Here is a 13,771-nt window from a genome sequence, read left to right as displayed (position 1 = left end):
GAATAAAGTATTTGTGGTTGGAATGAAAGTTAGAAAGATATGGATTCAAACACTGCCTTCATCATCTAACTACTCAATCTCAGTCATTCATTTATAAACAGGGATGATACCTGCTCTCCTACTTCACAGAATTACTAAAATCAAAGAGATTCAATGAACAGGAAAATGCTATGTGAAGAGGCTGAGAGTTGACAGTGCTGATAGTATTATTCAAGGACAGGAGGCTTGCCTGAGTCTGGCCACAGACAGGACAAAGCAACTTCAGGACTCCCTGCCCTTGAGTTTGGTAATTAAACAGAGCAGAAGGCATGGTTGTCTATTCCAGGGACTGGATGGGGGAGGGGTAGAATGTTCTTGAATCTGGTCTTTCCCCATGGAGACCTCCCCGTTATCCTTCTATTTTGAAGACCAGAAGATGTGGGTGGCTCATGTGGCAGGAGCCTACACCTGCAGGTAGAGAGGCACAGGCAGTGCGTTTCAAACACAGACTTTGGAGTCTGGCCCCAGTGACAGTCCTAGCCCTGTCAATGAACAGTCTATGTGACCCTGGCAAGTGACAAACCCTCTATGCCTCATCTTAGGAAAGATAAAGAGTCTCTCATACAAAGTTATTGAGAAATGAATGAGAACATATTTAAAAACACTCAATACAATGCCTGGTGCATGGTAAGTACTTAACAAATAAGGTATTGTTTCTAATATTTCTGTGAGTTTATCCAATCATTTGGCAAATTCACCATTTCCAGGCCCCTCCACTAGGGGGCAGATAAGCACACAAAGAAGCAGTGAAAAGGTAATTCTGACATTTGTCCCAGTCCCCAAGGCTCTGCCAAAAGGAGATCAAAGTTGTTGTCTGAAAGACGGTTTCAAAGACCAAGGGCCTTTGGTTATTTCAACCACTCGCAGTCAATATTTACTGAGCCACTACTACATAACTGACCCTGACGTGTGGAAAAACAGGAGCAGAGGCTTGGGGTTACAAACCAAAGAATGTACAGAAACACATTCTCTGGGCCACTGGGAGGCCATGAGTCAGGCGAAAACACAATTTGGAAGTACAGAGCTCCAAAGTGGCTGTGGACTCTCCAAGCAAGTGACATCACAGAATATACAATCTAGAAAAGCTCTAGGACCCCAAATGTGGTCTTCTGCCAAGTGTAAGACCACATGATTTTTAAACCATCCTTCAGTCAATTACGTATCTAGGATGCAAAATTCATTACAGTCTCCAACACATATAGAAAAGGAAGGAAGAAGAGAAAACGTTAGCGTTCAATGCTATGATTCTGTACGCATGGCAGCTGAAGCCTGGGGAGAATTAGCCAGATCACTTGCAGTGCTGGGCCAAGAACCCACATATCCCATCTCCTGACCCCTGGTCCATCTCTCTCTCCTAACCCAAGTCAACTCTTTCAATACAAAGCACGGCAAGCTATAAATATCTATACCCTATCTCCACTACACAAGATACTGAGCTCTGCGTTTCTGGCAACACTTAAGACCCTCCCTGAGGAGGGGGACAGGGAAAGGCTAAGCAGAGGGATCACAAAACTGGTTTTATAGACTCTATAGCTGATGGGCCTGGGCTCTGAGCAGTTGCCTGGCTGTTGGTTCCCAAAGGAGACGGCTTATGCCCCATCTCACCTTAACTAAATGCTTAATATTAACAGCTATCAGTCACATGACAGTATTTTTTTCTTACATATTGGTGGGGGGGGTGGAGAAGAGAAGGGAGCAGGCTCAAAAACACCATTAGCCTCTCTCCCTTTGCAACAGGTACACTTGAGATTAGCAACAAGAGAGGTGGAGGGAATCAAATACATTGTTCCCCAAATGGACAGGTAAACCTGAAACCAGGGAAGAAGAATATCCCAATTCTTGAATCCATATTTGGGGACAATGGTTGGTAGATGCTATTTGGGGGCTGCTTTTTGGAGGAGCTTTAGGGTTGCTATGTGTTGGAATCAACTCAATGGCAATGGGTTTGGGGAGAAGGGAGTGGAGACCCAATGTCAACACCAAGATGAAGCTGCCAATTTGCCTCTCCTCACAAATGGCTCTTCCCTTGATGTCACATCTCTGTCAGAGTATGTTAAGAACCCAGAAGAAAGAAGCTGAGCTTCTCTTTGTCATTTTATCATACATCTCCAAGTACACTCCCTCTCCAGTTCTCTCCCTGGAAGCCCAGAATCAGGCACAATGCAATTAGCATGCTGATTTGGCTGGCCGGGGAGCACATACAATTTCATCGCTCAATCATAAAGAAAAGGCTGGGGAGAAGTTGATACAGCAGAGTTTGCCTATTGTGTTAGGCAGCTGCAGATTTCAGTTTTGTCATTACGAGGAGCTGGCATCACTGGCCAAATTCCAGAACTAGCCAGGCTCTGAGTCTTACTCTCTCTCCCTCAAAGAAAGAAAAGTCAAGAGGCTATATACCATTTTTAACTTCTGAAGATGATCTCATCAAGTAGGAGTCAGCAAACTATGGTTTATGGGCCAAATCTAGGTGCTGTGCATCTTTGAAAATAAAATTTTATTTGAACACACAGCCATGCTCATTCATTTGCATTTTGTCTATGGCTGCTTTCACTCTCAACAGCAGAGCTGAACAGTTGCAGCAAAGACCATATGGTATACAAAGCCAAAAGTTTGCTGACACCTGTCATAGAGGATTCCGGCAAGGTGCTAAAGCATACTTTTCTATTAAAGAATAAACCTAGATGCCTCAATGATTTCCCCTTTTTACTCTGAAAGGAAGGCCTATTTCCAAATTTAGGGCTGTTTTTACACTTGAAGGTATCAAATATGGTAATGAGACAGGAATGGAATCTTTTTCTTGCACATCATGTAGTGTAAGGGTAGGAGGTAGGGATCTGGGAAATTATGAAGTATAAAGCCCCAATTCTAGCCAGTTTAAGACAGGCATCCAATAGACAGCTCTCAAAAGTTCAGTCTTCTGAGAAGTATCAGCAGAATACACCAAGGCAGATTCTGAGAAAGCTACTTTCCCATCCCTTCTGCAGGTGAAAGCTCCTTTACTTGCTATGAACTGAAGTCACACTGGCTCAGAAGGCAGAGAGCAAAGCCAAAGGGAACTGTTTCCATGGTAGAGTGCACTTAGAGAGTTCAAAACAACAGAACAGTAAATAGTTTGTTTCAGAGATACAGTAATTTTTCTGGACTGTAAGTTTTCTTTTGATTCCTCATGAGAGTTCAAACTGAAATACTTTTTTGAAGGGCTATCTAAAGCTCCTTCTAACTATGTTGCTCAACAGAAAGGTATCAGCAACAACTAAAATTAAGATGATATACACTGGGGAATTACAGTATTTAAGAGGATTGTATCTCCCACTGCAGAGCCCTTCAGCTGTGTTCCTGCGGTCTCTGCTGAAGAATACCCCGGAGGTACCAAAGTTCAAGGTCAATGTATCCAGATGTGTCCCAGGGCCAGATCAGATGGATAAACAAAATAAGAAATCACATCCCTCCCTGGGCTCAAGGTTACTTACATTTCTGAAGTCCAGTGTTCATCTGCGTGTGAGAAAGAAGCTGAAAGGACAGGTCACCTGGCCCTGGTAGACAGGCTAGCATGGCAGACTGGCATCAACACAACATGGGGCAGTCACTCACACTGTAATGAACAAAACAAAACAAAAACAAAAAAAAACAAGGTCATGGAACACAAGGCTCAATGAAGGTATCAGGGACATTGGATATGAGCAGTAGAGGTCCAAATTTAGGTAAATAAACAATTTAATTAGCAGCAAAGCATCCTAAGAGGCACAATTACTGAAGTTGTTAGGTGCCATTGAGTCAATTTTTGACTCATAGAGACCCAAAATGACAGAGAAGAACTGCTCCATAGCGTTTTCTAGGCTGTAATCTTTATAGAAACAGATCATCAGGTTTTCTCTCCTGCAGAGACACTGGGTGGGTTCGAACTGCTAACTTTTCAGTTTGCAGCTGAGTGCCTAACCACTGCACCACCAAAACCAAACCAAATCCATTTTTGTCAAGTCAATTCCAACTCATAGTGACGCTATAGGGCAGAGCTTTGAACTGCTGACCTTTTGGTTAGCAGCTGAGCTCTTAACCACTACATCACCAAGGGCTCCTTAAAAGACAAAATTAGCCACTGTTAAAGCAAATTTTATTTGTGAGGTTCTGAGGATTCACCTTTCTTATGTTCTATCACACAATTAGACCTGGACCCAGAAAAGAAAGGGGGAAAAATTCATTGCTTCCAGAGTAAAGGCAAGGAGGTGGCAGACTGGCAGCAGCTCGATTTAGGGCAGTGACCCTGACATTATGTAATTATGACCTGGGTTTCATCAGTGATGTCTACAAGATACATGCAATCCAAGTAAGCAGACATCAGTGTGGCCTTCTGTAAGGAAGGAAGCCCTGTCAACAATGTAAGCTCCTTGTGTACCAAGGACTGTACTTTTTTTCAAATAAGTATAATGCAGTATAATAAATGAACTTCCTTTCACATACTGTTAATCCCAGAAATCAGGGTGGCATATTAAGGCTTTACATCACAACAAAAGAGGAGTCCATGAAACCTCTTCATTTTCCTTAGAGGGCCCTTCTTAGGTATGTGAAACTACTCTGTCACAGTGAGTATCAGAGAGCTCCAGCTTGCAAGACCAGGTAACTGAAAAGATACTTTGTAAAAGAGGCTGCTCAACTGTGTCTAAGATAGCAAGGGCAGAAAGAACTGAAGACTGAATGCTTCAATGAGAAGAGTTCTGGCACGGATTCGATCATTTTAGGTTCTCTGGTGGGTGGGATAACAGAATGAACAGTGTGCCAACTGTAGTGTCTCAAGAAATACAGTCTTCTGTTGGGATCAAAAAACTGAGGTACTGCTTACAATCCTTTCCCTTGTGAATGCTGATCTCTACTTAATAACCTATCCCCTTTGGTCCTAATATAACTAAGGGCAAACACCAAGGAAGAGAAGAGAATTACAAATACTGGAACCTAATATTGTGAAATGGGCTGGATTAGGGGCATTAGTGAAATTTTCTTAATTAGGTCTCACAACCCTTCTTGGAGATAGGTAATAATTTCACTTGTCATCTCATCGTCTCTAGCCTGGGTTACTACAAAAGCCTCTAAATGGGCTCTTTGTTCCGCCCTTTCCCCCATCACCCAGGCTATTTTCCACACCTCCACATAGTGGCCAGAGTAATTCATTTTTTTAAATTGAAGTTACATCTGCTCAAAAATCTCCAGTGACTTCCCATCTCACTTAGAATAAAATACAAACTCCTACCTAACACGGCCCACAAAGCCCTCTACGATCTACTACTTCTCTGACTTCATCTTCTAACCTCCCTTTCCCTACCTTGCTGACTCAACTTCCAGCTAAAGTGGTCTCCTTGCAGCTTCTCCAGTCAGTCAAGCACACTCCCACCTCCCACCACTTATCCCTCCCTCTGCCTGGAAAGTTCCTGCCCCAGATGTCTTTCTAGCTCCTCACTTCATTCAGATTTCTGTCGGAATGTTACTTCCTCAGAAGGCTTCTTTGATTTCTCTATCTAAAACAGCACCCCATTTCCATTACTCATAAAAACCATCAGTACAACCCGTTTTGTGTCTGTCCCCACTGCCCTTGAGTTTATCAGGACATCAACTCTTTGAAAACAAAATACTTGGTTTGTTTTGTCTACTGCTACGTCTCGAACAGTGCCTAACACTTAGTAGGTGCTCCATAAATAATTATTGACTGTATAAATATCAAATTATTAATTGCTTGAGGTTTGTCATATAATCTATTTAATGATGGCAGAGTCAGGATTGAAACCCAAGTCTGACTTTCTCCAAAGGCTGTGCTTACTTACTCTCCAACTCCAGGCTGTCACAGTTGGGAGGGTGGAAACAGTAGTATAGAGAGACAGTGGCAGGTTGTAAGGTTCACAATGGCTATGACTTAGGGGCAATTTAACATATACACACATATATATGCTAGTAACAATCCCATTGTACCTTTTGAAGGGGAAGATATATAAGAATGCTAAATCCAAGGTAGATAGAATAGAGACAACTTTATCAAAGAACCAGAAAAGTTGGAACACTAAGTAAGAGTGCTTTTTTAGCCCACCCTGTCGGCCTCAGTCACATGCTACAGGCTCCCTGAAGTACTGCTTTTTGTTTTTGGAAGCTGACAGGTCTATAGGAATAACTGAGGAAGGAACCTACAGTCCTATTGTCACCTTTAAGATGTTTCATCACTGTTAAATGAAAAAAAAAAGCAACATATAAAATCACATATTCAGTATGTTTATCACATGAAATAACCACTCCTAAAAAAATAAAAAGAAATACTCTAAAGCACACAAAACATGAACAGTAGCTATCTGGGGCAACTTTTCTTTATACTTTGGTATTTTTATAACTTTAAAATTGAAAAAGATGTTAATGTAGAAACAAAAGCCCTCAAACCTTAAGGAACATTCCCATCTGGGTAGGTGGGATGCTGTTATGATGGAGGTACACGACCCATTCACGCATTTGTCTCACAGCTAGTTCTCCTTGGGTTACTCTCTACTCCCCAACTTGTAGAAGGAGCCTGTCTACGAATGATTACCCCAGTTTCTGATACACCTATTAAATCCTGATGCCTGCAATTAAAATGAGACAAATGAGGGTGTATGGATCCTAGGAGCTGTCTGTAACATACTGCCCCTCAAGCTACAACACTGGATTTCTATAGGGAGGACAGAAAGACAAATCAACTAAATTGTGGGAAAGAGACATTAGTGGATTTACTTGACAGCAAATAACCCGCTGCCATTGAGTCTCATTCTGACTCATGGCGACCCTGTAAGACAGAGCAGAACTACCCCCATAGGGTTTCCAAGAAGCAGCTGGTGGATTCGAACTGCCAACCTTTGGGTTAGCAGCTGAGCTCTTAACCACTGGGTCACCAGGGCTCTGACAGCAATTAAGGGAGCAAAATAAGAGGTGAATTCCTCCAGAAATATTCCAGAAAGTCAGTTTTTAGTTTGGGTGGGAAGGAGTGCATCAGTAAGAAAGATACCACAGCATGGGTCCCTCCATGACTATATCCCCAACAAGAACCCAGCAAAGTCTAGAATATTCGAGCTCTTACTGGCATCATCTGGAATGCTAAGAGTAGAGCCCCTAATTTGTGGCCCTTTCTTTAAGAGTTCTGGGATCCATCTGCCATCCTTTCCAAGTTGGCGTCTAGTACTAAGAAGGTCTCCAAGTCCCTTGATCAGTTTCACTGAAGTCAAGAATCAGGTTCTGCTAGGGCGAGGGAGGCAGGAAATAGACTCTGACTGTGGCAATGTCATGGGGGGTTGTTATCAAACAAGAAAGAAGCAACTTCCCTCCACAACCCACTCCAGAAAGCAGGGATGTGCAATATAAAGCACTCTTCTGGAGGTCTGGCAGCTGAGTGCAGGCCTTTTATCTAAAAAAACGTCAAACCGCCCACATATTTTGATTACCATCTGGCTTTTTCTTGAACATAAAACCCAATATAATTTTGCAGCTGGTATTTCCAGAAGCACAATTAAGACCCAGAAACCAACACTCGCACTCCCTTCTGAAAGGGACTCAAAATTCAACTCCTGACCTCTGGACAGAACCAAGTAGTCACCTGGAACTCAAGGCCAAGTAAGCTGTAGACATCAGAGGGAAAGGCGAAAAGATCTCCTTGGCAGAGCCTGGATGTGAGCTCTCAGCCAGCTTTCCTACCGCCAGCTGGTATGCTAGGAGGTCTGCTACCTAAGTGGAGGGATAATCAGCACAGAGCTAAGGTGTTCAAGCTCTCTTGGGGCATCTGCACAAGTGCCAGCATTTCCCAGACTACTTCTACTTAAGGAACAAACCCTTGTCCTCACTGGGAAAATTATAAAGTACTTTCATCTCTGCTCCTCCCAGGCTCGCCTCTGTTAAAAGACTACTAGAGGTTTTATTAGATAGAGGTGTGATGTCATATTCTCTGCTTTCCTGGGTGGCATCTGATAAAGGACCATCTCTGCCTCGGGGTAAGTCTGGGCCAGTAAGAAAATGATGGCTGTGTTTGTATTGCTTATGCTTAAGACCACTGAAGGGCAGGGAAAAGAGGCAGAGAGAGACTCCTCTTCATATGTTTTTTTAACGGGGAAAAGGAAGCAAGAAGGTAAAGTGCTGGCAAAAGAATCTTTATTTGTGGCAAGAAAAAAAAAAGTAACACCAACCCAGTGGTCTAGAGAGCTTACTTCCCAGCACAGTCTCATCACCGAGAACCTTGTGCCTTCCATTATGTCTTTGCTAGTTCTCTCTCCCACTTTCCTTCCCCCGCAACGAAACCTGCTTCAAAAAAAAAAAAAAAAACTCACCCACCTCCCTGCCCAAAACCGATCGACTAGTCCAACTTCTGAACCATGCTGCGGTTCAAACATTTTAAACTGGGAGTACTGACATCTCTGAGACACCAGGTAAAGAAACAAAATGTTATGTCCCTTGCTATTTGACTCCAGTTTATAAAATACATTTAACAGCAAAAAATCCAGAGTACATACGTATGATTGAGAGACTGTGTTAATTTAATTAAGAGTCATTACACCACTAACCCTGATTAAGTTTTCTCATTCATGAGCCAAAGGCTTACCTAAAAAGACTATTGTTGATAATGACAGAAAAAAGTTTCTTCCTACCGCTCCTGGGGTCCAAGTAATTAGCTTAAAACCTAAGGGGAGACACCAAAATACTGCTGAGAAAAATTAACGGGGCCAAAGATGCCAAAAACTGCATGTCTATCAAACCAGACTGCTAAATCTGTCATCTCTTTGTCAGTTACAATAAAACAATTTACTCAGCAGGTAATTTTGTCAGCCATGGTAACTGAATTCCTAACTAAATCATACTCTTCACTATTTGCCCAAGCTGAGTAACTTTCAGCCATTGCTCAAAAGCCTCTTTGTTCTCCATCTTTAACCCAACAGGGGACCTGAAGTCACTTGCAATTATGACCTCAAACTCTAGGCTGGGGAAAGAGCAGGGAAGAGGGATGGATGTTCACTCTGGGCTTACTTTTTGTTGAAACCCCAGAACTGTACCTGCTATAAACCATCTCCATGTTGCTGAACATGTGGTCCTCGGGGTTTGGCAACTTACTCCGAAAACTACCTTCAGAACCTGTCACATCAGGTCCTCTTCCTGTCCTGTTCCCACCCCTACTCTGACCTCTAAAGGGCACTTTCTATGCCAGGGCTCTCTTCAGCAAGGATACTGTTCCCTGGATCCTCTTATGTAACTCACCTTTGACCCAGTGCTTTCTCTTGAATTCTGTTACTCAGGTACGAGGAAGGTATTTGCCCTGGACATTCTAACCTCTCAACTTAAACGTGAGCTTACTAAAATCAAAATCTGTCTTTTAATTATCCTTCCAAGTTATAAGGTCAGGAACAAGATTAAGATTAGCCATATAAACGAGATGTTTAATAAATATTACCGCCTCACAGGCCACCTGGCATCTCTCACTTTCAACTCTTTTTCCATGCCTGAAGGATACTACATAAGTTAGTTAATCTCAAGTTCTGGAACCAATTTGAACACCTATGTCCTTGAAGCACATGGATACAAGTACTAAGTGTGTGTGTGTATGCGTGCACGTGTGTGCACATGCACACAGATGTACATATCTTCACTCTGGGAGTGAGGGGATAGAGAAGATGAGAAGGCCCAGGTACTACTTTAGTACTTTAACCTCTATTAAATAGAAATCAGTGTTCTAAAAATTGCAAATACAGGCTCTGTTCGTTTGGGCAGCTAAATTAGAACTTGCAATGTTCCATTATGGTATGTAATAGGCCTGAGTTCTCAAAGTCCTGTCAGGAAAGGAAGTATTAGGGCTGGGTCACTGAAACTTGAGGTGAACCACTTTGAAAAGTGACCACTACATTTAACCACATTTATAACCTCAAGCAGAGCTGTCAGACTAGGTAGAATTTTGCTCATGAGTACCTGGGCACAGGCACAATAACAAGAGGTCAGAAGACACCCACTTCCTTAAGACGTATTTTTTTAATTTTTACCACCTTTTACAGTATCCTTTAGAAATGTGTGTTGATTCAGAAAGTTTCAAATTTTATCAGATGAAATGTAACTAAATATGCTACAATTATGTGACAATTTTTCATCTTCAAAGCCTCCAGTCCCAGGTGAGTCCATGAAAAGCTGTCAGGTGACAGAGATACACAGATCTTACATCTAGTTCACCAAGAGAGCTGAACTACTTCAAAAAGGAGATCTATAGGGGAGATAAAAAATTTGGATGCAATTTGAAGGGTCAGGGTGTCAGAAAGTCCTTTCATAGGCCCAGACTAAACCCAAAACAAGTAAGTCCATGGACACAGTCATTCATTCTAACGACAGTGGAAAAGGCAGCTTCTGTAATGTTACAGATCATGGCCGCAACAAGGAAAAAGAATTCAGCAGGCTGTTAAAAAAACTGGGGGCATGTGTTTGGAGAAGAGCTGAACAAGATGCTCACTCGTGCCCTTTCCTCCCTTCCTCAACTGCAGGAATTAAAACAGGCCATATTTCTCTACTGACTTCCTTGCCTAAGAGTCACTTCACCAGAAAATAGATGTCTGAAACCTGGCTTTCAAGTCTTAAGATTTAAGATACCTGTTGTTAGGTGCCACTGAGTTGATACCGACTCACAGTGACCCTGTGTGACAGAGTAGAACTGCTCCATAGGATTTCCTAGGCTGAAATCTTTACGGGAGCACATCGCCAGGTCCTCTCTCCCAGAAAGCCACTGGTGGGTTGAAACTCCCAACCTTTTGGTTAGTGGCTGAGTGCTTAACCATTGTGCCACCAGGGCTCCTTTAAGAGACCTAAGGTTACATAAAAAACTTTATTGTAGGTACAGGGCTCACAAGGTGTTACTGATGAAAGCCTTTGGGTTTGTGTATACTTGCGCTTCCTGACCCTGGGGCATTATCACATACCTTGCTGAAGTACTGGTACATAGGTATCTTCTTCTGGCTCTGAAGTACCTCATCAGAGTGCACTGCTGGACTTAGAAACTTCAAGGAATATTCATAAACCCGTATTTTTCCTATGTAATGAGTAACACTGATTTACAGTGCACCCAACAAACCAAACCTGTTGCCACTGAGTTGATTCCAACTCATAGCAACCCTATAGGATAGGGCAGAGCTACCCCACAGGGTTTCCAAGGAATGGCTGGTGGATCTGAATTGCAGATGGTTAGCAGCTGAGCTCTTAACCACTGCACCACCAGGGCTCCTACACTGCATAACAGAGTAGTTTATCAGAAACTGCAGAGTAGCTTAGGGGAAATTTTTAACACGTACTGAAGAGTTATGAATGGGAGCAGTGAAAATGTTAGGATCTGCAGCAACACAACAACTCGCACCAAAGTCATCTGTGGAGAAATACAAGTGACTACTAAGTATATAAAGAAATGGTGCAATTATCCAGTGATTAAAGAAATGCAATGACAAACATGTTGGGTGGGGTGGAAGCCCTAAAACTCACTGAATCAAGGATACAGTGAAGGGTCACTAAAATGATACTTTCTGTCTGGAAAGTAATCTAGAAATAATTATCAGCAGTTTTTAAAGTACTCATAGTCTTTGATACAGCAATTTCACTTTTAGAAATCTACTTTAAGGAAATAATCAGAGATATGAACAAAGATTTATATACAACTCTCTTCACTGCAGTGTAAAATAGTAGCATAAAAACTGGAAATAACCTAAATGTCCAAAACCAAGGAAATGATTACATAAATTATGGGATATAAGCCTCCCAAGCTTTTTTTTTTTTAAAAACAGTAGCTGAAGACAAAGAACTATGGTTGTAATATAAATACTGGGTTAAAAACCATATACAAAGTATTTATGCCAGGTATTTATTACTATATAATAACAATAAACTAAATTAATAATAATTACAATTGCTGTTGCTAGACGTCATCGAGTTATTTTCGACCCACGGCGACCCTATGTACAACAGAACGAAACACCGCCTAGCCCCTCGCCATCCTCACAATCACTGTCATGCCTGAGGCCCATTGCTGCAGCCACTGTGTCAATCCATCTTGTTCCGGGTCTTCTTCTCTTTCAGTGACACTCCACTTTACCAAGCATGATGTCCTTCTCCAGAGACTGATCCCTCCTGATAACATGTCCAAAGTACGAGATGAGGTCTTGCCATCCTTGCTTCTAAGGAGCATTCTGGTTGTACTTCTTCCAAGATAGATCTGTTCCTTCTTTTGGCAGTCTGTAGTATATTCAGTATTCTTCACCAGCACCACAATTCAAAGGTGTTAATTCTTCTTCGGTCTTCCTTATTCACTGTCCAGCTTTAACATGCATATGAGATGACTGAAAACACCATGGCTTGCGTCAGGTGCACCTCAGTCCTCAAGGTGACATCTTTGCTTTTCCACACTTTAAAGAGGTCTTTTGCAGCTGATTTCCCCAATGCAATGTGTCTTTTGATCTCTTGGCTGCTGCTTCCAGGGGCATTGATTGTGGATCTAAGTAAAATGAAATCCTTGACAACCTCAATCTTTTCTCTGCTTATCATGATGTTGCTTATTGGTCCAGTTGTGAGAATTTCTGTTTTCTTTACATTGAGGTGTAATCCATACTGAAGACTGTGGTCTTCGATGTTATCAGTAAGTGCTTCAAGTCCTCTTCACTTTCAGCAAGCAAGGTTGTGTCATTTGCATAACGCAGGTTGTTAATGAGTCTTCCTCCAATTCTAATGCCCTGTTCTTCTTCATATAGTCCAGCTTCTCGGATTATTTGCTCAGCATACAAATTGAATAGGTATGGTGAAAGGATACAATCCTGACACACAGCTTTCCTGACTTTAAACCACGCAGTATCCCCTTGTTCTGTTCCAACAACTGCCCCTTGATCCTCGTACAGATTCCTCAGTTAAGTGTTCTGGAATCCCCATTCTCCGCAATGTTAACCATAATTTGTTATGATCCATACAGTCAATAAAACACAGTCCATAGAGTCAACAGATGACGATGAATACAACATCATTCCTCTTCAAGGTGTCATTCCCAGCATAGTAGACCATACGAGTGTCCAATTCAAAATGACCAATATCAGTCCATTTCAGCTCGTTAATTCTTAGGATATTGATCTTTGTGCATTCCATTTTTGACAATTTCCAATTTTCCTGGATTCATAGTTTGTACATTCCATGTTCAGATTATTAATGGATGTTTGCAGCTGTTTCTTCTCATTTTGAGTTATGCCACATCAGCAAATGAAGGTCCCCAAAGCTTGACCCCATCCACGTTATTAAGGTAGACTCTACTTTGAGGAGGCAGCTCTTCCCCACTCATATTTTGAGTGCCTTCCAACCTGAGGGGCTCATCTTCCGGCAATATATCAGACAACATTCTGCTGCTCTTCGGTTTGTTGTACTGTGGGGGCTTGTGTGTTGTTGTGATAGTGGAAGCTATGCTACCGGTATTCAAATACTAGCAGGGTGACCCATGGCAGACAGGTTTCAGCTGAGCTTCCAGACTAATGCAGACTAGGAAGAAGGACCCGGCAGTTTACTTCTGAAAAGAATTAACCTTAGAAATAGCAGTGAAACATAATTAATATTACATATACATAAAAATTGGTCCTTGGATAAGTTTTCAAAAAGGGAAAAATCCCTATGTAGGTAACTGTCTGCTGCAGCTCAAATCACCTGAAGAAGCCTGAATTAACATGAGGCAATTTATTTAAATGGTTAAGACTTT

General features: G+C 42.0%; 1 protein-coding gene across 5 annotated transcripts in view; it reads right to left on the bottom strand.

Annotated features, from left to right (window-relative positions):
- The window catches only part of LOC126061954 (protein FAM222B), an 89,793-nt gene that overhangs the window by 31,030 nt on the left and 44,992 nt on the right, over positions 1-13,771 (bottom strand). For all 5 annotated transcript variants that reach the window (XM_049858858.1, XM_049858857.1, XM_049858863.1 and 2 more), the window contains one exon: positions 3,510-3,631. In XM_049858858.1, the coding sequence (XP_049714815.1) occupies positions 3,510-3,591 (82 nt within the window). In that variant the 5' untranslated portion in view covers positions 3,592-3,631. The remainder of the gene's footprint in view (positions 1-3,509; positions 3,632-13,771) is intronic.

This window comes from Elephas maximus, chromosome 19, assembly GCF_024166365.1.
Source record: "Elephas maximus indicus isolate mEleMax1 chromosome 19, mEleMax1 primary haplotype, whole genome shotgun sequence".
In the NCBI taxonomy this organism is placed as follows: domain Eukaryota; kingdom Metazoa; phylum Chordata; class Mammalia; order Proboscidea; family Elephantidae; genus Elephas; species Elephas maximus.
Note: the sequence above shows the minus strand (reverse complement) of the source record. Positions and strands in the feature narration are given on the sequence as shown.